This window comes from Corapipo altera, unplaced genomic scaffold (assembly GCF_003945725.1).
Source record: "Corapipo altera isolate COAL_440 unplaced genomic scaffold, ASM394572v1 275, whole genome shotgun sequence".
In the NCBI taxonomy this organism is placed as follows: Eukaryota; Metazoa; Chordata; class Aves; order Passeriformes; family Pipridae; genus Corapipo; species Corapipo altera.
The window spans coordinates 1,062,846-1,087,959 of record NW_020885001.1 but is presented as its reverse complement, the minus strand read 5'-3'; the positions used below and the strand labels follow the sequence as shown (position 1 = coordinate 1,087,959).

Below are 25,114 nucleotides of genomic sequence, written 5' to 3'. Positions count from 1 at the left end.
AGTGTTTTGATTGTAGTGCTGGATCTCTGAACTTGTCTGGGCTCATAGTGAATTCCTTGAAGGTGTGCGTGGAAGGAAAGAAAGTAATTCTGCTGCTGAGTGTTGCAATGGCTGAGCTTCAGAAGCTGCTGATCTCTGAGCTGAGAGCAAAACCCCGAGGGCCAGCCCAGGAACAAGGAGATGTCCTGGCTTTGTGCTGCTGCCCGTTTTTTAAAAAACAGTGTTGGTTTTTTTTTCCCCAAAATAAACATCCATAAAATGCACAAACTGACCCGGCACAGACTTCACCTGGCTTTGCAAATTCAGGATGCCTCTGTGGGGGTGGTCTCAGCAGCAGACCTGTTGGGAGGAGGTTTTCTCTGCGTGTGTTTGGGGTTTTGCCACACTGGCTGTGTGAGGCTGCTCCCCTGGGACTGGTCTGTGCCTGTGCAGGGAGAGAGAACAGCACAGCAGGAGGACTGTGGGTCAAGAACGTGGCATTTTGTTCAGTCTTACTGTCAACAGTGTTATACTGAGCAGTGGGTTTGGATAGTGAGGAATTATACGTAGAATTAAAAATATGTAGAACTGTGTATGTAGATAAATATGTAGAATATTTCTTTTCCTTTGTTCTCTCCATCTTGTGTTCAAGGTGGTAGAGTTCCAAAAAATGAGTGGGATTTGGTGCCCTAGTTGCACTTGTGTAGGTGTCCTGGGTAAACTGCAAATAGCAACCAGGAACCAGGTAGATATTTCTCATGTGCACAAAATGCTCATTCACAGTTCCTTTTGTGTCTTCTCTGGTGTCATGTTTATGTGGCTCCCTGCATTCTGTTAAATATTTTTTTTCATTTATGTTTCTTTTCTAACTGAAGTACTTTCCCTTCTTTTAGGGATGCAGCTGATGTTGATGTAAAGTGGTGAACAGCATTTAAAGATAGAATAATTGCCTATACGTTTTTTAATCTAAAATAGAGTGATATAATCATCTGTCACTCCCAAGACAGCATGCTTTATTTTCTAAGGCAGGACAAAGTACAGGAGAGAGCTCCCAGGATCTGTTTGGGTACAGAAAACTTCAGTGCCTTGAACCTCCAGGTTCCTGAGCCGGTGCCCAGTGGAGGGAGTTTCTTTACACTGCAGGGACAGAAATGGGAGCTGTCCTCCCTCCACACCCCCCAGTTTGCAGCAGGAAGTCCTGGCATGTGATCCTGATTGTGACGAACAAATCTTGCACCGTTTTAATCCTCTGATTAGGGGACTTGTTAGCTCTGGGAAGGTTATTTAACGATTGACTGTCTAAATATTTCCACTTGACGTCCTGTGAAGTTCTTACCACGTGCAGTTTCTTCACATTGAGTGGCAGCCCCAGAGTGTCCACGTTGCTTTTTTGTGGGGGTTTCCAGATGTCAGTAAGCACTGCATGAAGTTCAACCTAAATGTACCTCACTAATATCCAAGCTATTGGCCTTCACACTTGACTTTTGTAGCAGCAGCATTTCAGATTTTCTCCCCATTGTAATAGTCCTTCCTCAAACAACAGCACTTACTTTGAATGTCCTTTGGTTTTTCTTTTTAAGTGACCCTTATATGTTTCTCTTAGGAAGAGGAATGTATTTTGTGCTTGTCCTTCCTTCTGTGTACATTTTTCCTTTCCTTCCTTACATTTGTTTTAATGTAACCTCATGTTTTAGGCCATCATTCTGCCATATAAATAAGCTTCTTTCTTTCAAGTGAGACTCTAAGTGAATTGGGGACAATATCCATTTGCACAGGCAAACACGCACACATGTGTTATGGTACCAGTTTTTCTTGGGTGTATTAAAATATATTTAGCATTGTTTTCCTGAGCACAAACAGTATCTTATGGAATTTCTGTTTTTACTCTGTTGCTTCTTGTTTTTTCTTCACCATACTGTCTGGAGAGAACATTAAAAATTGTGATTTGGTAGCTTAGACAGAAGAAGGGTTAGTTATTAACCATTGCTGCCACAGGTTGATACTACTGAATAGTATTTCCCAAATTTTCCAGTTTTCTCTATATACCACAGAAAACTCCACATGATTAGTAAAATTACTTTGACAATCTGAAATTCATTGGTTCTGATTTTATTGAGGCCTGGAACTGAAGTGGTTTTCTTCCCCAGCCACTGATCCAAAAGGCATGGAATCCAGGCTTTGTGCTGCCCTCCTCACTGGAACATGTTTCCTCATGTTTTAAATAATTTTCTTCATGTGGTGTAGGTTGTAGTTCCCCTCTGGCTTTTCTGGTTCATCTGCTTCAGCTTTTGAGGCAGACCTTTGCACCAGCGTGGGCTATTTGAAGTGAGGAGCAGTGCTGGTTTAAAACCAGCCCCACAGAAAAGCAGTACCTGGTGTGAATTCTCAGCAGCCACCTCTCAGTGCCCCCGGAGGGCTTACAGAGCAAAGCAAAGGAACAGAAGTGTTGGTGTGAGTGTCTGTGTTCCTTTTACACTGGTGTAAGTCACACACCCACTCCACCCAAGCACAGGAGCAGGTGTGTGATGGTGGCACAGACAGTGCTGGTGCCCAGGGATCCCCCGTGGAGTGAAGTCCATCCACGCTGTGCCAGTGACCACGGGGACTCTGGGGGCTGCAGGCTGGGCTGGGAGTCCTGAGGAGCTCCTGCCTCACTGTTCCTGAACTGGGAGGGCCACAGAGCAGCTGGATTGGCCTGGACTGGGACTGTAACATCATTACACACACAGACACACTCTTTCCATGGGCGCTTGTCCCTGGTCGCCTTTAGGAGGGGGCACCGTGGGTGACTCCGTGGAGCACATTTGGTTCCTGGATCCCCTTTGTGTAGTAACAACATGTGCTGGAGGCTGGCAGGCTGCAAGACACTGTCAGCCCAATTTGTTCTGGCTGCCTCCCTCGCTGAATCCGGTGACATCACACAGATAGATGTGCTCGCGAGCAAAACAGCAGAAGGAGTTGAATGTCTGCCAAAAATTCGCAGTATAAAACTGAGCTGGCTGCTTCCAGTCTTGTTTTCACCAATCCTTCATTGTGTGCTTGCGTTTTCCACTTGCCAGGATGTTCTTTGCTGAACAAACACAGCAGCACTGAAATCTCTCCATACTTAGCATAACAGTCTCACACAGAAGGGCAGTGCTTTTGGAGGAGTAGCCTGATCTCCACGTTCAAAATGATTCCAATTTAATTACTTACTCTAAAACATTTTGAATGGTGGTAGAACCTTCCCCCCCATCTGTAGGTGATTTTTTTTTAAATGTGGTAAAGTCTTTGCAGCTTGTCAGAGGTGGTAAACACAGGAAACATTGGAGCTGTGAAGGACAGTCTTTAATCTGGTTCTTCCAAACCTAGACAGTGTTTGCATCTGGACATCAAATGGGAAGGACTATGGGGATGAACAGGGTGTGCACAAATACTGTTTCTTACAGAGGATTGTACACCCCCCCCACATAAAATAACCCTCATGGATTTGAGGCAGATAAGAAAGAAACAGGGGGTCAAAGTGTATGGTTTCCTCCTGGGAAGAAAATATTGTAGTCTTTCAGACCGAAAAGTCAGCACAGAAATGCCAGCAGCATTCACTGGTGGTGATAATGCAGCTGCACTGCTGAACTGATGTTTGTGTGGGGCACTTTTTGGGGTGTCAGCAACCTGGTGTAGTGGAAGGTGTCCTTGCCCCAGGCAGGGGCGTGGAACTGGATGATCTTTAAGGTCCTTTCCCAACCCAACCATCCTGTGATTCCATAGTGCAGCTTTAATGTCACACTGGCTCTTAACTATGAGCTAAAAACCAGTGAACTGTTTGTGTAAGAATGTAAGATTTAGCCATACATGCAGGGAAATTGATGCTCTTGAATGTTCAGTCCCACTAAAGTTTATTAATAAATATTGCTTTTTACCTTCTGTCTGAAGGACCATTACAATGTAGTTGAGATTCTCTGTGAAACTTCATGATGACATCTGACTGAACTGAACATAAACAAGTGATGGTGTTAATAGTTGTACACTTTGGAGTACTGACTTCTGCCCGGGTTACAGTCAGTGCTGTACTGAGTGTGAGAACCAAGTAAAATCTGTGAGATGTGGTGTACATCACAACAGTTTAGATGATCTAGAAATGTCTGTGTCATTTGTGTGTTAGGGTTTGTTCCCTCGAGTTACTCAGTGCCTTTATTGTCCCTTTTCCTCACAGCCTGTTGCTGAACCAATTCCAATTTGCAGTTTCTGCCTTGGTACAAAAGAGCAAAACCGGGAGAAGAAGCCTGAAGAGCTCATCTCTTGTGCTGACTGTGGCAACAGTGGTAGGTGGCCCTTTACAGAGCTGCTGGTGCTGATCCCTTCCCTGGGGACAGAGGAGCCTGTCCAGTGCCTGCCTCTGTCCCACCCCACGGGGAGGACCCACCAGTGAGACCTTTGCCATTTAACACAGAGAAATCTCGTGTAGTGAGTGCTGCTGACCCAGACCTGTGAGGAATATGCTGCTGGGGCAGAGAACACAGTTAGTTCAGCTGGATCTTGTGCTTTCAGAGGGGAGACAGTTCAGCTGAGTCAGCCTCAAATAGTTCATTTGGCTCCTGGAAGTTTCTTTAAAAATATGGCAACGAAGACCAGTTTTATCATGTTTCTCAGTTCAGTTATGAAGAATTACCTTTGTGTTCTTTTGTGTGTGGACCTGCCACTTGCTATCTAGGGCATTGGTTTTGTGTTATAAGTAGATAAGAATAGAAGCATCTAAAAATAGGAGGATCTGGATAACCAAAATTCTGCGTGGGAGCACACAAGTGGTCCAGCAGTCTCTCTGTGATCTCTCTGTGACCATCACCAGCAGCAGAAGGGTTTTACTGGTGTGCTTTGCCCCGTTCCCACAGGTCATCCGTCCTGCCTGAAGTTCTCCCCGGAGCTGACGGTGCGGGTGAAGGCCCTGCGGTGGCAGTGCATCGAGTGCAAGACCTGCAGCTCCTGTCGAGACCAGGGCAAGAATGCTGTGAGTGCAGGGCTGGGGCAGGAGCAGGAGCACAGCAGCCCTGGGGCTGTTCTGTTAAACTACACAATAAAACGTTCTAGAGGCAAAGGCTTGCAGCTTTTATTTGAGTCTGGGAGTCCTTCCGAGACCTGTGGAATACCTTGATATGTCTGTAGATAAACACTGTACCTGTTCTCTGGGATGGTGACAGGTTAGAGGAGGGCTTGGTGCTGGTGCACATCTCAGGAGAGGTTCACTCCCTCTGTCTTCCCCAGGATAACATGCTCTTTTGTGACTCCTGCGACCGTGGCTTTCACATGGAATGCTGCGATCCTCCTCTCACCAGGATGCCAAAAGGTGAGGACTGTGCTGTGAAAAGGATGATTTTAGGATGATGTGGGAAGGGGTCAGTGGGTAGACAGTGCTTCCACTTACTTAGTCCTCTTTTAGCTGCTTTTAGCTGCATTTGGCTTGTTTTTTATGGAATTGCTTTTCAGGTATTAGAAACCAGAGAAGGGTCAGAGCTTCACATCCAGATTTTCCACTATCTCCTGCTTCCTGTACTTTACTGTCTGTGAAGGGTTTTGAAAAAAAATTTGAAGATTTGAAGGAGTAGAAGTGATCCCTGCAGGTTAAAAGGATCAACTTCCATTTGAATGAATAGCCTTGTCCAAAAGAAAGAGATGGATTTAGAAGTTTTTGAAGTCACAGTAGAGTGTCCCAGACAAACGAACTTTCAGTCAGAAAGGAGATTCCTTGGTAGTTATAAGAAAATTTTCCTACAGAAGATAGTTGGAAGTAGTACAGTCATAAGCAGATAATGGGATAATTAACCATTAAATTATGATTTTTTTGATGATGTGCTGCCAATTAAAGAGATTTCCTTCATGTTTGGAACTATTTGGGGGGTGGGGAGCATTAACTCGAGGTTTAGGTTGCTGAAGCATACACATAATTTCTCTTACCTGTATATGTGTAATCAAGGCCTGTGGTACCATTCCTACTCTTGCTCTCAGAAGGCCTGTGGACTGTAATTCTGCTTTTTGTGCTGTGTAGATGTCTCTTGCATTCAGTGATGGGGACTTGTGCCTTACAGGTATGTGGATATGTCAGATATGTCGGCCCCGGAAGAAAGGAAGGAAACTGTTACAGAAGAAGGCAGCCCAGATCAAGAGACGCTATGCCAACCCCATAGGACGGCCCAAAAACAGGCTAAAGAATCAAAACACAACGTAAGTCTCTGCAAGGAAGAGTAAAATGTGAGATTCTGGAGGGCAGGGGGTATTTCTGGAGTGTCTGCTTTACCTTGTGGGAAGATTTCTTTTACAATTAAGAGCTGCTCGTTATTCTTTAATACAGATTTTTCTGAAAAGGGCTGTGAAAGACTAGAAGTGAATTCTAGGGCAATCCCTCTAAGAAGTGTTGAATACTCAGTTCTCTCATAGAATCCTTTAGATTGGAAGAGACCCCTAAGATCGTTGAGTCCAACTTTATCCCAGCACCACTGTGTTCACCACTACCCATATCCCCAAGCCACACCACACACCTCCTCAATGCTTCCATCTCAGCAGAGTTTTAAAATTTCCAACCTGAAAGATGGCAGCTGGTTGGAGAACGCTGTCCTCAGCTAAGATGACCACCAGTGGTGTAGGTTCTTGGGTAATTTGTGTCCTGCGTGTATTAACTTTCTGTGGAGTTCTTACAACAATTTCTGATCAGTGCAAAAACTCTGACAAATGACGAGTGTGAATGTTTAATGACTGCAGAAACTGAAGCCTCGTGTGCAGTGTATTCATTCTGGTTACCAATTCTGAAATTTGATGTTGTATTAAATTTGGTGAAAATCTGTTGTTTATACTCAGATTAATTTCTCATAATGTTCAGTGTGGAGGAAAGCAGTGCAGTGCTTCTCCTGAGGGGTTTAAGTGCTGGCTCCTGTGGGCTGCACAGGATCTCTGCTGCTGCGTTTTTAAATTCTTCAGTTCGTGTTTAGTTTGTGTGGGGTTGACAGGTGAGTTAGGGAGGAGGGCAGGCCCCTCCCCAGCTCTCCTGGCCACATCTCTGCCCTTCTCATCCCACAGGTCAAAAGGCCCCTTCAGCAAAGTCCGCGCGGGGCCCGGTCGGGGCCGGAAGCGCAAGATCGCTCTGTCCGGACAGTCAGCGGGGTCAGAAGGGGGATACCTGGAGCAGACAGATGTCCTGGACTTCTGCAGAGATGGCAGCAACACCTTGAAGTTCAACAAGAAAACCAAAGGGCTCATAGATGGCCTTACTAAATTCTTCACTCCCTCCCCTGACGGACGGAAAGCTCGAGGGGAGGTGGTCGACTATTCTCAGCAGTACAGGATCAGGAAAAAGGGTACCAGGAAATCCAGCACTTCAGAATGGCCCACAGGTAAAGATTTTTCACCCTGCCAATGTAAGTATCCTGTACACCAAGCAAATGTTCAAAGGCTAGGATGTTGAAGTGGGTAGAGTTGCTAGAGGCTGGAGACTTTGAGCTGAAGTTTGACACCCAAATGCAGTTATCTTTGGTGCACTGAGGTAGAACCAGTTGGAAAAAGGAAGTGATCCCAGAGACCTTTGCCTCTTTATATGTGATTGCAAGGTCCGTTGAGGGATTAAATGATGATGGTGAGGTAAAATGCCCTAGAAAACATGCTAAATAATGTCCCATTTGAAAGAGGTAACATAGGGAGTGGTTAATGAAGATAAGAGCAGCAGTGTAGAAGTGGGAAATGGGAAATGGGTGATTCAAACCAGGCTGACAGACCGTGAGTTTCTGATCTGTGGTCTGGGCTCGTGAGGGGTCCTTGGGTTTCTCAGCCATAGAGGAGCCTGTTTGTGCAGTTTGGCATCTTCTTGCTGGAAAGCACCCCTTCCCTTCTTCTGAATGCAGTTCTGCTTTCCTCGTTCTTTCTTTGTGGTCCCAAATCTGAATAGAAAATCCCATCAAAAAAACCTGGCAAGATGTCTGAATACAGCCAGCTGTTGTTTGCCAGTGCTCTGAAAGCAAGCACTCTTTTGTAAATGTAGGTGAAGAGAATTTTCTCTCTTATTTACAGACAATCAGGATGGCTGGGATGGAAAACAAGAAAATGAGGACCGTTTTTTTGGGAGCCAGGATGTCTTAAATGAAAAAGACATGGAGTTGTTCAGAGATATTCAGGAACAAGCACTGCAGGTAAAGTTAAATTTTAGCATTTTGGGATAAAATCCTCATGACTTAAGAAAACATTTGTTTTCTTTGAAAGCAGAGCATTTAGTTTCCTTATTTTTGGGTGCCATAATAGATAGAGTTACTATCAGAGGGGCAGAAAGGAAATAAAGCATGTATAAGTCATTAAAAAGTACTTTTTGCTGTTTTTTCTCCTTATAAATGTGAGGTGGTTTTTAATTCTTCTGCACTTGTGATGATAAGGAGGTAACTGCACCCTGAACATGGGTTTGGTGGCTGCTACATTCACAGTAGAACATCCAGTCTCAAAACTGGGAAGACACTGATGCATTAGGTTAAATACTTGTATATTCCAGTTTTTAACCTCAGGAGCAGTTTGTGTTTTTGTTCTTGGCTATTGAAATAACAAGAAAGGAAATTACAAAGAAAGATTGTGTAAAGAAAGATTGTGTTAAACTTCAGTGTGTATGAATATGCATTTAAAACTATGACATGCAGCAGTGGGGAAGGTAGTGGAGGTTTGTGGTGTGACAATGCTTATAATTCTTTCTTTTTGTGGATCACGTGGCTCCTTGAAGTGTGACTGGCACTGGGTTTAGTGTCAGAAAACAACATCTGCCTCTTGCTGGTTCTCTCTGAGTTCCAGTAGGATGGACTGTGTAGATAAGAACGTTTTAATTTATTTCATCTTAGAAGTCTTTCACTTGGAAATTCATGAAAACTTGTTTATTTTTTTTTCCCTTGCATAGAAAGTAGGGGTGACTGGGCCTCCTGACCCCCAGGTCCGCTGCCCTTCTGTCATTGAGTTTGGCAAATATGAAATCCAGACCTGGTATTCCTCCCCATATCCCCAGGAGTACTCGAGGTAAGACTCTGGGTTCTGCCTCAGTGTTTATGGGACAGCTGGCACAGAAACCTTACACATTTTGGTGTCTGGAGGGTTGTGCTGTGCTGCATGTGTGGTTGTTCTGAGGTTCTCTTACCTAAGGCCTTTGCAAACTGTTTAAACTGCAAACTCTTCGAACTTCAACTTTATTCTGAAAGGAACTGTTCATCTCATCCATCCCAGCATCACTGTGCAAAACTGGGAGGGCTACTTTGGTTTTACAGGATTTAATTGATGCCTCTATTTCTTCTGGCATAACTTAATGCTGTAAATGTAATTATGCAGGACATTAGGACACTTTTTAAATGTGCATTTGCTACAGAAGAAGTAAATGCCATGACTTTAACTATGGTAAGGTGGTTTTACCTATCATTAGCACATCACATGAGGTCAGTGTACACTGGGTTTGTTGTCATCAAGTTCTCAATCTGCAGGAGTGAGGAATTTTATACAGAAGTCTGTATTTTCAGTCTCTGACCTTCCTTTGCCTTTGCTTACAGGCTACCTAAGTTGTACCTTTGTGAATTCTGTCTGAAGTATATGAAAAGCAGAACTATTCTCCAACAGCATATGAAAAAATGTGGCTGGTTTCATCCTCCAGCCAATGAAATTTACAGGAAAAACAATATTTCAGTCTTTGAGGTAAGTTAGAAAACTGAGTCACTCACTTTTATCTATAAAATAGGATTTTCAGCACCAAATTGTGTGATAAGATTTTCACAGCCCAAAAGATCTTCGTTCTTGAAACATTCACTTGCCAAGAGTGAAGAACTACGAGCAAGCAGGCAGTGGGAACTGACCTTGTATATAGATTATTCATCCACGAAACAGGAGAAAACTCACTTTGTAAAAATGTGTTTCTTTCATTTTAGGAAAATTAATTTTAGGTTGTCTCTTAAGCTAATGAATGTAACAGGAATTGGTGACAGCCTTTGTTCTGGGGCAGTTTTAAGTCCTTTGAGACACCACCTGTACCAGAGGAGTCTTCTCTCATGTTAAGGCCTTTTAGACACAGGGGGACACTCAGGTGAAGCACGAGCTTGCATGACAGCACATGGAGTGACAGAGCTTTTCCTCCTGTCTGTAAGGTTGATGGCAATGTCAGCACTATCTACTGCCAGAACTTGTGCTTGTTAGCCAAGCTCTTCTTGGACCACAAGACTCTCTATTACGACGTGGAGCCATTTCTCTTCTACGTGCTGACACAGAACGATGTCAAGGGCTGTCACCTCGTTGGCTACTTTTCCAAGGTGAGTATTTGAGTACAAACTGTTTGCTGAGAAATGCTGCTTTGGAGTCTTTACTTGTTGTAGTCTTTGGGGCTCTTGCATTTTGTGTAATAAATTATGTAATGCAGGTGTAGACATCTGTTGCAATCAGATTTATGTTACATTCAGAGGCCACCAATTAGTAGAACCAGGTTTCCTCAGAATGTTGAGTAGCATATATTTGCTAAGGAACTTGTACTGCAGCTAGTGGTTAAAGAAGAGCTCTTCAAATGACTTCCTGCTCTTGGTGGAGATGGGGAGTACTGTTTGTGAGATAAACAGAATTACCAACTGTTCTGTCTCACCTTTGTTCTGTGAATACATTGTTTTCCAAACAAGTCTGGCAATTTTGCACCTCATTTGAAACCTTTTATTTTTTGGAGGGAATTCAGGACCGAGATTTCAGATAGGCCTTTTCTTAAGATTTTTATCTTTTATTTGTGGCTTCCCCTCTCACTTTTTGCTATAAAATTACTTAGGAGCTTGTACAGAACAACTTCTACCATCTCTCACTGGTTTTCTGCTTTTCTTTTCCAACAGGAGAAACACTGCCAACAGAAGTACAACGTTTCCTGTATAATGATTCTTCCACAATACCAGCGTAAGGGCTATGGCAGGTTCCTCATCGACTTCAGTAAGAAACTTTACTTTTTTTAGTCTTTGTCTTTCCATGTTTTGAAGGAGGACTTAACAGTGGAAGTGGATGTATTAGTTCTAAATGGCTAAAATAGGTTTTTCCTCTGTCGTTTCCAAAATTGCTGTTGGCAGCTGTGCTTTGGGCTGGGTGCAGTTTCTGGGCAGGCTCCTGCTGCCATCTCGTGGCACTGCCTACAACCAGTGTCTGATGGCAGCAGAGCTCACAGATCTCACACCTGAGCGTTGAATAACAGGAGTTTAAACAAACAAATAAAAAATTGACCGAACAATTTGGAGTATCCTTCACAGTTACCATCTGTATCTTGTAGGCAGCATTCAGCTACTTTCTGGAGAAATGCCTTTGTAGCAGTTGGGGTGGAAACAGAAGGTATTTTTTGGTAACCTTTTCCCTGTGTATCCTTTAGGCTATTTGCTTTCAAAGCGTGAGGGTCAGGCAGGATCCCCAGAGAAGCCCCTGTCAGACCTGGGGCGCCTCTCATATATGGCTTATTGGAAAAGTGTAATATTGGAGTGCCTTTATCATCAACGTGACAAGCAATTAAGCATCAAGAAACTGAGCAAGCTGACTGGGATCTGCCCTCAAGATATCACTTCCACCCTGCATCACCTGCGAATGCTCGACTTCCGCAGTGACCAGTGAGTACAGGAGCCCTCTGCAATCCCAGGTGCCTTCAGGGGTATTGCAGTGAAGTTTAGTGCTGCTGGGAGACAAGGCACATCTAGAAAGCTTGTAAGACCTAAGTGTCCAGATAGTGGCTGTAGAGATTATGATGCACATTTACAGTGCCAGAGCTGGGTCAGGTGTCCAGCTGTGTAGCACTGCAGATGTGGAACCTGGGAGGAACTTGCAGCTGTGAGAGAAAGCAAGCTGGTCTCTTGGTCATGTTGTCTCGGGGTCCCTCAACAAAATCAGTGGAATATCCTCACAAAGCAGAGCAAAGAACAGCAGCTTCCCTTCTCCAAAGGGAGGTCTGCTCCTTATTTTCAGTTTCTGAGCTGTTTCCCTCCTTTTCTCTGCGTCTCAAAAATGTGTGGAATAACATGGAATGCCTGAAGAGTGGGATAGATCACTGGGAGAAATGAGGTGTGTGAGTATAGAGCAGAGGTAGTCTGCTTGCCCAGCTGACAAGTCAGGTGAAATACTGGGAATTATTCTTGTTTCAGACCGTAGCAGTTTGAGTGGGGTTGTATTCTGTTGTGTGTTAAACTTGAAACTTACTTAGAAAACTTGAAGTTACTTGAGAATAGTTTTATTTCCTCATTTCACAGTATACTTTAACCAGTGATATTGCTCCCAGCCCCCTGAATAAAATTCACATATGATAGTGGGCCTAAAACATTTTTAAGCAGTTCTTTTGTTACTCTTTAGTACCTTTCACCTTCTATTGCCAGTTCCCCAAATGGGGAACCCCTTGTCTGTTTAAGTGTCATAAAACTGATACTCTGCAGCTCGGTGTTACCCATGGCAGGATAAAGGCTTCACCATTAACAAGAAATGGAAAGAATTTAGTGTTTCCTCAGTTGTGAGATGGTTTCTCTGGCAGTCTGATGGTGCTGGAAGTTGTGCAGTTTCAATGAGCTCTGTGTCCTCTGAAGTTATTCGTGGCAGCACTGATGGAGAGCACACAGGTTTTTCTGTGACACATCTGTTCCGTGTGTCTGTCACCTGTCTCTGACTGGGGTGTTGCTGCTGCCCAGGTTTGTGATCGTTCGCCGGGAGAAGCTGATCCAGGAGCACATGGCCAAGCTCCGAACCAACGTCCGGCCCATCGACGTGGATGCCGAATGTCTGCGCTGGACGCCCGTCATCGTCTCCAACTCCGTGGTCTCTGAGGATGAAGAGGAGGAGACAGAGGATGGTGAAAATGAAGAGCAACAACAGCAGAAGGAAAAGGACCCAGAGACCAGTGTAAGAGTGAATCTGTTACTCCAGGGTGGCGCGTGGTTTACCCTTGGTGCTTCTGCAGGCAGTGCTGACAGGGTTTCACATGCAAAGTTTGAGCATTTGTCATAATCATAAAAAGCAATGCAGTCACGATAAGTTGATGTATCTTTATGGTTTCAGGTTAGAAAATAAAAATAGAGAAAACGTGGAGGCATATTCTGGAGAACAGTCCTTGAAGGGGTTGCACTCTTGCACCAGGTGATCAGCACTGACTAGAATACTAAGAGGCAAATTATCTGCTGTTACTGTATTTACATTAAGCTAATTGTGCATTTCAATGGGAAAATAGATGCAAGTTTGTCTCACTTTTTTCTTGAAAACGGCACAAACGTGGTGTTGGAATATAGCAAGGTGATGGGTGGTGTTCCAGCTGCTGCTGACTGCAGTCAGTTAATTGGGAGGCTAATTGAGGTGCATTATCACCAGTGAGGAAAGGAGTAGCAGGTGGCACTACTTGAATCTCATAAAGGTCAATTCTTCTTTTTAATATCAGATTCTTAAAAGTCACTCTGTTAAACTTTTCTGACTTTTTTCCTGAGAGCTTTTGTGGAATCAAATTCAGGATAGACATGCATGCTGAAATAGGAGGTGTGAAATCTGTTTGTTTTTGTTTAAATCAGATGGTAAAATCTGTGTCATGGGAGAAGAAGGAGCAGGAGCCTTACTCGCCTACGGAGAGCGAAAAAAAGCCAGACATCGTCGCTCCGGCCAATTCTGCGCGACCAGACAAGCACATTTTCCCCCTGGACAGTCTTCCTGCCAACAGCCAGCCCTCCCGGAGGGGGCGATGGAACCGCAAGAGCAAAAAGCTGCGCGAGCCCTTCTGTGAGAAGGAGCCGGCCCTGCCCGGGGAGGACAAGGCCGCGGTGCCCAGCGGGAGATGCAGCGAGTGCGAGGAGAAGTCGGCGGCCTCACGGGGCCGCTGCAGTGACTGCGAGGAGAAGTCGGCGGCCCTGCAAGGGAGGTGCGGGGAGTGCGAGGAGAAGTCTCCGGCCTTGAGGGGCCGCTATGCTGAGGACGAGGAGAAATCCCCGGGTTCCCAGGGGCAGTACGGCAAAGGGGAGAAGGCTGCGGTTCCCCGCCGGCGGCACAGCGAGGGCATGGAGAGGTGGAGGGGGCAGCTGAAGAAGAACACGGAGCCACCCAAGTGTCGATTCCCAGAGGACTGTGACAGGTTACCCCGGCGCTACAGCGACAGCGACAGGGCACTGCTGAGGTGTTTCAGTGAGAGCAGTGAAGAGGAGGACGATGAGCCCGTGAGCCCTCGGTCAAGCTCTCCACCCGTCCTCACCAAGCCAACCCTGAAACGGAAGGTGTGTGCCTTATCTCCTGTTGTCTCTGGCTGTATCGTGCGGTCGGTTTGGTCGGGATGTTGGGGCTTTCTGAAGGATGGTGCAGTTCATGAGGTCTGTATTAAGTGGACAGGTGGCACATGCTCAGTGTTCCAGAACTCTCTCTAAAGTCCTACTGACTTTTTTCAGTGGTGGTTTTTGTTGAATTGGGGGTAGGAGTTTGGGTAGGAGTTTGGGGTTTTTTAATTCTATCTCGTGCCTTGGGTTATTTCTCTACCTTGGTTATTAAAGTTTTACTCAGTTATGCAAAATAGAAAGAGATATGGTCCTACTTATGAAAGAAGCTTGCAAACCACAAATGCTCTCTAAACAACTGAAATCACAGCATAAAGTCTTTGAAATTATTTACTGTGGAGGTGGAGATGTGAATTCTATCAACATGACTAAGCAGATCCTCTCTTTGTGGGAAGCTGCACTAAGAAGTTCTCTCCTATATCATCTTCACAACTTATTCTAAACTGCTCACCTCTGTGTTGTAGTGTCTCTAAACTCCAGCTGCTTTGGATGGGCTGTGAACTTCAGCTGTTTAAATTCCAGCTGATGGCAGGTGCTTGTCAGTATTTCCGGTGAACTCTGGGTTCCAGGAGGGAGCTCTGGTCCTGCTTGGGCCGCTGAACTCTGCCGGTCCTTTTTTTCCATATTTATCAGTGTTGTGTTTCTACCTCAGTTGATGAAGTGCCTTCTCTTTGCCCCCCTCCCGCTCCCAGAAGCCCATCCTGCACCGGAAGAGGCGCGTCCGCAAGCGCAAGCACCACAACAGCAGCGTCGTCACCGAGACCATCTCCGAGACCACGGAGGTGCTGGATGAGCCCTTCGAGGACTCCGACTCCGAGCGACCGATGCCCCGGTTAGAGCCCACCTTTGAGATTGAGGAGGAGGAGGAGGAGGAGGAGGACGAAGAGGAGGAGAGTGAACTTTTGTCCAGTGGATACTTTCGGCACTTAGCCCCACCAGACACACTCAGGCACAGACCCTCTTCCAAGAGGAAGTCCAAAGACGAGGAGGAGTCTGATGACAATACTGGTATGTTTGGTGGTATGCTGGTGAAAGTTTGGTATGGGCTGTGTGAGATGATTACAGCTCAGGACAGAACAAGTTGCTTACCTTGCTTTGTAACTTCTGGCCAAAATGTAGGGTAGGCATAAATTACCAGTTCAAACTAGCCTCAAGCACTCCCCAGTTTTATGAAAATGTGGTGCGTGCATATAACTATCTTATTAGCCACGAGCTGATCACAGGCTTATCCTTGTGATTCAGCTTTCCTAATGGAATTTGTATCTGTGATTGTGGAAGAACCTACGGAGCAGGGTCGCTTACAGAGATAAAACGAACATGAACTGGGAGCCCTCAATTTTCCATAACAAAGGGAAATATTAAATTGTCTCTTCTGAGATCCTCTTCTTCATCACATTGCACGTTCAGGCACTCAGCTTCTCACATCTCCTTGAAGTTCTCTGAACCTTCAATTCACAAAATAAAATTATTTGGTGGAGGCTGGTTGTGTAGAGTCCACAGAAGCAGCATCTGTCATTAGATGCTCCATTAGCAATCTTCGTTATGGTTGTTTCCTTGATGGGCTGCACAGTGCAAAACAGTCAGCCAAATAAAAAAACTGCATGAAAAACAAGTATGGTGCCATTATCCCAAAATAAAAAATTGTTACTGGAACGAACTCATTAATTTATGGCTTTCAACGAGGCTGTGGTTACCAGAAGAGAATTTTTCTTTAAAAGTAGTTAAATACTAAAAGCATCAATGTGATCATAGCACAGTTTACTATCTATTTAGCATCAGTTACCCTTAAATCCTTACAACAGCACAGAACTATATCAATTTAGTTCAAACACGTGCTGATAGAGCATTAAGTTGCTTAGTGGGAATATATGCACAGTCATCTTATACCATTTTTTTAAAAATTCTGTTGTGGTCAGATTACTCATTAAATACATTTTTGTGGTACTCCAGCAACCATTAATAAGACTGTAGGGTTGGGGACAGAGCTGTTAGATCAGTTGTTTTCAGTCTTTTGTGCTCCTCTGAATGTTTTCTGGTGGAGATGCAGATCCCTTTAGAGATTCCACTCACATATATTGTTTTATAAAATAAATCAATGATTTTTAACTGTCTGTTGCAGACTACAAATAGTCCATAGAGTGCCCAGGGATCAAAAATGGTATTTGGAAAACCACTGTTTTAACTCACACCTGTTACATACTACAATGATAAATTTCTTGCTCACCTATTTTATAAATACTTGTCACTTAGTGCTTTCTGTTCCCTTGTCTCATTTCTGTTGCCTTTTTTTATTTCCCCTGACTTCGCAAATTTGTCAGAACCTCTGAAGTAATGAGTAGCAAGCACAGTATTTTAGGGTGTTCTGTTCCTGACATCAAACAGGATCTGTTGGCTGCTTTTGCCTTTAATGCAGGTGGGGATTTGAGGCCAGTTTTTAATGAGGGTCAGGTGTTCTAGAAGACAGAAGGTTGTTCTGTGGTGTGGAAAACAAAGCTTTTTCTCTGTGTTCTACCAATTCTGTGCAGCTTGAGTAGTGTTGTGTGGGGGAAGATGAAGCTCAGTAATAGGTGAACTGTGTTATTTTACTTTCCCTCGTTCAATCTGTAAGTTTTACTGGGAATGTGATAAATCTCATCTGCTGTAGCAGATATGAAATGTGAAAGACAGGGAAGAGAAATAGTGATTTTTTTTATTTTTTTTTTTAGGAGGTGGATTTTATTCTTAAGGGTTTAAGTGTTAATGCTTTAACAAATACTATGAATACAGATCTAAATGGAAACACGTTTTTATTGCAACTTCACGTGTTCTCTACACTGCAGCACTTCCACTTGTGAACATATTTTATCAGTAAAATCTGTCTTTTCAGGGCTTCATTGTATAGCATAGAGCTTAATTGGAATTGTGTATAAAGGCTCAGAGATTTGAACATTCAAAATCTTGAAAGCATTGTTGTTCTTTGAAAATACAGTGTGCATCATGCTTGGTAATGAGCAGACCTTGATCCTCCTTGTTGCTCTTCTCAGTAAATTTCCAAGCTAATATTGAAGTTGATAAACATGTTGGGCGTGCTTGGGAAGGCTCCCATGGATGCTCGGGTCAAACAAAAACGTTTGAACAGTGTCTTTCAATCTGTGTTTTCAGGTAACCCACCTCTGAAACCATTGTCTATGCTGAGGAAATGCGAGGCAAAGGATTCTTCACTGGAGCCAGATACTTCCACACCCATGAAAAAGAAGAAGGGATGGCCAAAAGGGAAAAGCCGAAAACCAGTCCACTGGAAGAAAAGACCTGGTCGAAAACCAGGTTTTAAACTGACCCAGGAAGAGGTGCCACCACCAGTTCAGGATGAAGGAGCTGATGAAGCAGCAGCTAATTCAAAACCGGGGCGTAAGCCCAAAATTTCAGATAAAGAAGAATGTGTTGAGCAGAAAGAAGACCTGCCTCTCCTTGAGGAAAGGAAAGAGGAAGATGTGAATATGGAAGCAGAAGAGGTAGGAGAGGGAGAAGAGGAAGATATAGCCAGCAATGAAGTAAGAGCAGTTTCTCCTGTGGACAGCAACAGCAGTCCAGTGCCAGAAGTAAAAGAGCCTGAGATAGAAGAGGAAGTAGAGGAGAAGCCACGGGTTTTAGAAGAGCAAAGGCAATCAGAAGAAGAGCAGCAAGAACTCGATGAACCCGAGCACGACCATGAGGAAGAGGAGGAAGTTGCAGTAGTGACAAATGAAAATGAAGATCATGATGCTGACGACGAAGATGATGGTCATCTGGAGTCAGTGAAGAAAAAAGAATTGGAGGAACAGCCTGTTAGAGAAGGGGTCAAGGAAGAGCCTCAGGGGCAAGAATGTTTTTTAGAAACAAGCATACCAAGCAGTAGAGAAGATGCAAAAGAAAAGGATGAAGCAGAGGCAGATTCTGAGGAAGAGCAGGCTTCCAACGAGACATCAGTGGGCTCAGAGCATGTCCCTGGGTCTGAGGATGATCATGAAGAAGAACAAAGTAATAAAGAAGGGTTAATTGAATTAAAGGAAGAGGAAGAGATTCCTCATAGTGAACTAGATCTTGAAACTGTTCAAGCAGTCCAGTCCTTGACACAGGAGGAAAGCAATGAGCATGATGTAGCTTACCAGGACTGTGAAGAAACTCTTGCAGCTTGTCAGACTTTGCAGAGTTACACCCAGACTGAGGAGGACCCTCAGATATCAATGGTTGAAGACTGCCAGGCCTCAGAACACAACAGTCCAATATCCTCTGTTCAGTCCCACCCCAGCCAGTCTGTGCGTTCTGTCAGCAGCCCGAATGTGCCTGCTCTGGAGAGCAGCTACACCCAGATCAGTCCTGAGCAAGGATCCCTGTCCGCACCCTCTATGCAGAACATGGAGACCAGCCCCATGATGGATGTGCCTTCAGTATCGGACCACTCCCAGCAGGTGGTGGATAGTGGCTTCAGTGACCTTGGCAGCATTGAGAGCACTACAGAGAATTATGAAAACCCCAGCAGCTACGACTCCACTATGGGAGGCAGCATTTGTGGAAATAACTCTTCCCAGAGCAGCTGTTCCTACGGAGGACTGTCTTCTTCCAGCAGCCTCACTCAGAACAGTTGTGTTGTCACTCAGCAAATGGCAAACATTGGCAGCAGTTGCAGCATGATGCAGCAGAACGCTGTCCAGCCTGCAGCAAACTGTAATATCAAGTCACCTCAGAGCTGTGTAGTGGAAAGGCCCCCGAGTAACCAGCAACCAACGACACAGCCCCAGCAGCAGCAGCCTCAGTCCCAGCAGCCACAGCCCCCCCCTCCGCCCCAGCAGCAGCCGCCGCTGTCCCAGTGTAGCATGAACAACAGCTTCACCCCGGCCCCCATGATCATGGAGATCCCCGAGTCGGGCAGCACCGGTAACATCAGCATCTACGAGAGGATCCCGGGGGATTTCGGCGCCGGGAGCTACTCCCAGCCCTCGGCCACGTTCAGCTTAGCCAAGCTGCAGCAGCTGACCAACACCATAATGGACCCCCACGCCATGCCTTATAGCCATTCTCCTGCCGTGACCTCCTATGCAACCAGCGTCTCTCTGTCCAACACGGGGCTGGCCCAGCTGGCCCCCTCCCACCCCCTGGCCGGCGCCCCGCAAGCACAAGCCACCATGACCCCCCCGCCCAACCTGGCCTCCACCACCATGAACCTCACGTCGCCGCTGCTGCAGTGCAACATGTCGGCCACCAACATCGGGCTGCCGCACGCGCAGCGCCTGCAGGGCCAGATGCCCGTCAAGGGGCACATCTCCATCCGCTCCAAGTCGGCGCCGCTGCCCTCGGCGCCCGCGCACCAGCAGCAGCTGTACGGGCGCAGCCCCCCGGCCGTGGCCATGCAGGCGGGGCCCCGCGCCCTGGCCGTGCAGCGCGGCATGAACATGGGGGTCAACCTGATGCCCACCGCCCCCTACAACGTGAACTCCATGAACATGAACACCCTGAACGCCATGAACAGCTACCGCATGACGCAGCCGATGATGAACAGCAGTTACCATAGCAACCCTGCCTACATGAACCAGACAGCACAGTATCCTATGCAGATGCAGATGGGAATGATGGGGAGCCAGGCCTATACCCAGCAGCCTATGCAGCCAAACCCTCACGGGAACATGATGTACACTGGCCCCTCCCATCACAGCTACATGAACGCTGCTGGGGTGCCCAAGCAGTCCCTCAATGGACCCTACATGAGAAGATGAGCAAGATGAACTTGCGTCCTAAAAACTGAAATATATATAAATAAAGGAACCTTTTATACTGACAAACCAGAGAAAATGGACCTTTTTCCAGTTAAAATATTGCTGTAGATTTAGAGGGATTTTCTTTGGTTTATTTTATTTTTTAGGAAGCCTGGTCTTTATTTTTTTGATTTTTTTTTGTTTGTTTATTTGTTTGTTTTTTGTTTCCTTCACAATCCTCAAACATTTTACAGCTAAAATCATTTACAGATGTTTTTTAGAGAGGAAAACATGCACAAAATCTTTTCATAATTTAAAAAGAGCCTTACTTTGCTGACAAAGTGGACAGACTATGTGTAACAGTGAAATCATGTTCCTAAATTTTTTAAAAAATGTACGTCCTTCTCCCTCCCCTGTGCCCCTCTGTATGCAGTTTCTAGTGCTGCAGCCATGTAAAATGTTTGACATCTCAAAGAATAACAACCCTTCCCTCTAAACCCCACTTAGCATTTCCTACTTCTAGCAGGAGGCACTTATTGGGAGACTTGGAAGGGGACACAGAGGATAAATGAAGATCTTTATTTCTGCAAGTCAGGAAAAATTTTTAATCTTGTATTTTCCCTGACTCCCTCACCCTCAGTAAAATTTGGAGTTAGGTGTAAACAATAAACTATTCACATTGGTGTTTTTGTAGATGAGTTAATTGAAATTGTATGTTTCATGCTGAAAATATAATGTAACTTTAAAGTGATCCCATTCACCACCCAGACATGCACGTGGACACACGTGTGCAGGAATGCACACACGTCCTGGAACTGCTGGAAGCACCTCAGGAGAGAACTTGTCTGTGTCCCCCCTGCACGGGGGGGGACGGGAGGGCGATGTCTGCGGGGACAAGGACGTGGTCACGGCTCCTGTGGGGACCTGGAGGCAGCCCCAGCTCTGGGGCCCCAACCTGCTCTGGTGTGTCCCTGGAAGTGCTGAGGGTCTTGGTTCTGAGCCTCGGGGTCGGGCTGAGCTCGGGAGCAGCTGTTTCCAGTTCTCTCTTGGCTCGGGGAGTGCTGGAAGATGAAGTGTTTGGTGACTGGGGCGGGAGCCCTGCGGGGTCCTTGTCCCTCTTCCATCTCTGGGCCGGGGTAGGAAGTTGCTGAATGTGCCACTCTCTGGGGGGTCGGTGATGTGCTCCCTGATTCTCCCACTGTGTTTGATACCCATTTTATAGGAATAGCCACACGTTTGATCTGGTGTGGGCAAAGAAGGGAATCGGCCTCTTTGACAGCAGTGAAACCGTCCCAGCACCGGAGCAGGATGGAGGCGGCAGGATTTTGCTGTTTGTTGCTGCATAATCCAATTTACATTCTTTTTGGCTACACTGCTGGCACGTCACCCAGTACAAAAAGGGACACCCTTTAATGTAAAGTTCTTTTTTTATTGTATATGAAGTAGAGATACAGACACATTAATAAGACTAATTTCTTTTTGTTTTTAAACCAAAAGAGTCTAAAAGAAAGTTGGGGTTTTTTCAGATGCACTAAAATGGACTTTTCCTCCAGTAACTGCTAACCATAAAAGGCAGAATTCAAAGGACTTCCACTTTTTATTTCTGTTTAATTTTGAGCATGTACAAGGCTGTGTAGGACCCCGTTTCTCTGTATATACTATTCCAGTTCCAAATAACCCGTGTAGAAAGCGCACTGTGCTGCCCTCTCTTCCTTGATCTTCAGCTGTGTCGCTGCTTCCTGGGGGTGGGGGTGGGTCTGAGACAGGAGGAGAAGCTGTTGAAATGAGGGCCGTGAATTTAGTTTGTTTGCTGTTATGTTTGGTTTGGTTTTGTATGGGTTTTTTTATCAATTGGGCAGCTCCCTTTTCCACAAGCCTTTGTGACTGTAGAACTATTGTAGAAAAAAAAAGTTCTTTTCTATATATAAAAAGAAATTATCCAACGCAGTAATATTGGTACCTACCATTTTTTCACTTCTGTTTAAAAAAAAAAATGTATTTTTAGCAAGATAACTTGGGTAATCTTCTAAAAGAAATTAAAAAAAAAATCTCACAGTTAGTGACTTTGATGCCTTTTAAAAATAAGAGCTTTTTCATTTCATTCCATCTTTAAAATTTTTTATCTTTGTTGTAGAATATTAAAAACTATTTTAAGAAAGATAAAATTCTCTTTAAAGAGATCTCTAGAGTGTGTGAATAGGAGCTCCAGATGCCTCTAAAAGCCGCATGTACAAATGAAGCTGAGTCTATTCCTGTCTGTTTATATTTGCTTTTCCTGTTTTGTAACCTCTTTGTACTTTGTTCATGGTGACTTGTAAGCTAAGGGGAAGGGGGTGCCTCGATGCCTTTGTAATTCTCCATGTCATACGCTCCTGGCTGGATGGTCTCCCTTCCTCTCCTTGTATGTAATATCACTTTTTTTTCCCCTTTCTAGCAAGTACTTTCAAAAGAACTCTGTACATTTTAACATAAAAAATAAATTATGTTGAGCCATTTTGGATGTCAGTTGTGGGTGTGGATTTCTTTCCTTCCCTGTGAGTGGGGAACGCTGTCCCTGGTCCCTGGCCCTGGGAACACGATTCCCTCTCGGCCTTTTCACCTGGGAGGGAGGTGACACTGGGAATTCACCCCCGAGATCTGTGTCAGCCAGAGCAGCCCCAGCACCCACGGGCACCTCCCAAAGGCTTTGCCACAGAGGGGCCCTCACGAGGGTCCTGAGAAAGCAGAACTGTTTATAAACCCCATTATTTATCAGACAGGCTGCTCTGTTTACTGCTTGTTGGTTAAAAAATGACAACAAACAAAACCCCACCCCCTGCTCGTGGGGGATGATTAATCCACCCCTAGAGAGGGACTGAACAGGGGAAAGGGATTTGGTTTGTTGGGGGTTTGTTTGTTTGTTTGGGGTTTTTTTTGAGAGACTTGCCAGTTGCAATCTGGCTGTCCTGAAGTGCTTTGGTACCTGAGAGCAGGGTGTGAGCAGCTCTGCTGCAGGCTCTGCTCGTGCTGGGGCCAGGGGAGAGCTGCTCTGTTCAGCACTGCCACCTTTGCTCTAAATTAGTTGGTGGGGGGACCAAAATGTCTGTTGGCAGCTCTCAACACGCAGGGAAGAGTTGGAATGCAACCCACAGCAACAAACAACTGCCTGGGAGCCTGGAGTGGTGGTTCTTGAGAGGGACTGACTGGAAGGAGAGTGATCTCGGAGGGTTCCGTGATTTCTGAAGGCTCATCAGTGAGATAATTCAGGAAAAACTAAAAAGCAGAGAATATTCTTAATTAGACTCCCAGCTCGGGGAAAGAGCTCCTTGCTGAGATCCCTCCGAGCTCTGCAGTAGCAGAGGAATGCAGATTGACTGAGGCACACCAAGTTTACAGCAGCTGAGGTGAGGCCTGCAGCATCTTTTATCTTCACAGCTTGTCAGCCAGAATAATTTACCTAAAAATAGCTGCCTGAAGTTGAGCTTTGAATGTAAAATCCTTTTGCCCCGAATACAGAGAATCTCAGCAACTTCACCAAACATTGATTTTCACCCAGAGCGAGGCAGGACTCCAGCTACATGCTTAATCTCTTGAAACAGCTGCAGTGCCTTGCAGAGAGAATCAGGAATTTGTTCCTGTGCTTCCTTCCTTACGGGAGGTTCTGTGCTGTTGGACAGCTCTGTGTGTGGAACTGGCACATAATGACCTTGTTCATGTTGTGTGATAATTTTCACAAAGATTCATTCCCCTGTCAGTATCTGTTTGTTCTCCCTTGCCAAATACTTTACCCTGTGAACTCTTTAGACAGGGACTCTGTTGTTGGTGTGTTTGTCATTTGTCACGTGGCAGAATCTCAGTCTATGATTGAGATAACAGAGAGTTATCATAGCACAAATAATCTGTTTTCAAGGGAAAAGCGATAAACATGGTGTTCTGTGCCAAAAAATTAAATAAGGCTCTTGAAAATTCCTTTTCTATTCACATGTTGGCTAATAGATGCCTGTGGTACCTTCCAGCTATAGGAGAAAGTCTGTTTACTGAAATATTCATCCTCTGTTTTCCCATTTTAACCAATAGGAACAAGCAGCAACAGGATATGACACGTCTACAGTTCTGGATATTTCCCAAACAATTTCTCCAAAGAAGATAAAAAAAAGACACGGTGAGTTAAGTGAAACCACAAAGTCCATTTCCCACTTGTCCTGTCCTGAGTCCTTACTGGAACAGCAGGAATGGTGAAGACAAAGAGCTTTGCTTTGTGTGCAGCAGATCTCTGGGGTCCCTCTCTGCCAACCATTCCCCTGCAGCACAGAGGGTACCAGTCACAGCCCAAATGCTTCCTGACCCAGCACACCCTCAGTGTCAGCCCCAGCTCAGAACAGCCTCACGTGTGTGGCAGAGGTACCTCATTGCAGCTGAGTGGACTTTTAAATCAGACTGTCAAAATTCAGGACAGATGTTTCTAAAACCACCACCACTGACACCAGAGGCCACTCAGGAGGCAGCACGTGCTGCTGCCCTGTCAGAGAGCTCAGCATCTCTCCAAAGGCTGCCAGCCAGGGAGGCCAAAGCCCCGAATTCAATAGGGGTGAAATTCCCCCTGGAATCCTGGGGGAAAGGAAAAAGGGTGTCACATGGGAAGAACTGAACTGTTACTGGACAGCAGATTTCCTGAGCCAGGGCTTCAGTCAGCCCTGCTGGGAGGAGCTGGAGCTGTTCTCCAGGGGGCAGGTTCAAGTTGCTGTGTGTTCCCTCCTGATAAAAATCTCCTGCAGTCTGAAGTAGGCGAGGCTGCAGCTGCTTTCGGAGTGTCCTTGTCCTCCTTTGCTTTGTGTTGGTGAACATGCTCCTGAGAGCAAAGAGAATCGCAGGGGTTGGTCCCCAGAAGGTGATCAGAGCTGGCTGGGGATGTACAGCAAGGAGCAGCAGGTGATGGCTGGGGACAAAGGAAAGCACTGAACGAAACAGTGTCTTTAGAGGCCATGGCAGACACCCTTGATCATCTCTCTGTCTGTCCAGCTGTGAGACAGGCACTTTGATCTGCTTGGAAACCTGATCCTTGTCCTCAAGAACCTTCATCACAAATTCTGCACAGGGCCCAGTGAGTCCAAGCAGTAAATGTTGGTGCAGTAGGAAGGTAAAAAGGGAATTGTGATGTTATGGGGTAGCAGTGTTTGGAAGCTC

General features: G+C 45.4%; 1 protein-coding gene across 3 annotated transcripts in view; it reads left to right on the top strand.

Annotated features, from left to right (window-relative positions):
- The window catches only part of KAT6A (lysine acetyltransferase 6A), a 31,555-nt gene extending 9,099 nt beyond the window's left edge, over window positions 1-22,456 (top strand). For 2 of the 3 annotated variants that reach the window (XM_027667086.1, XM_027667087.1), the window contains 15 exons: window positions 4,172-4,280; window positions 4,848-4,963; window positions 5,218-5,299; window positions 6,039-6,174; window positions 7,024-7,337; window positions 8,008-8,126; window positions 8,870-8,985; window positions 9,507-9,648; window positions 10,095-10,256; window positions 10,815-10,908; window positions 11,336-11,567; window positions 12,630-12,840; window positions 13,497-14,189; window positions 14,936-15,251; window positions 17,385-22,456. In XM_027667086.1, the coding sequence (XP_027522887.1) occupies window positions 4,172-4,280; window positions 4,848-4,963; window positions 5,218-5,299; window positions 6,039-6,174; window positions 7,024-7,337; window positions 8,008-8,126; window positions 8,870-8,985; window positions 9,507-9,648; window positions 10,095-10,256; window positions 10,815-10,908; window positions 11,336-11,567; window positions 12,630-12,840; window positions 13,497-14,189; window positions 14,936-15,251; window positions 17,385-19,972 (5,430 nt within the window). In that variant the 3' untranslated portion in view covers window positions 19,973-22,456. Of the gene's footprint in view, window positions 1-4,171; window positions 4,281-4,847; window positions 4,964-5,217; window positions 5,300-6,038; window positions 6,175-7,023; window positions 7,338-8,007; window positions 8,127-8,869; window positions 8,986-9,506; window positions 9,649-10,094; window positions 10,257-10,814; window positions 10,909-11,335; window positions 11,568-12,629; window positions 12,841-12,996; window positions 13,075-13,496; window positions 14,190-14,935; window positions 15,252-17,384 lie in introns of those variants that run through there. The other variant, XR_003531571.1, reaches the window with a different exon arrangement.
- The last annotated feature ends 2,658 nt before the right edge of the window (window positions 22,457-25,114 follow it).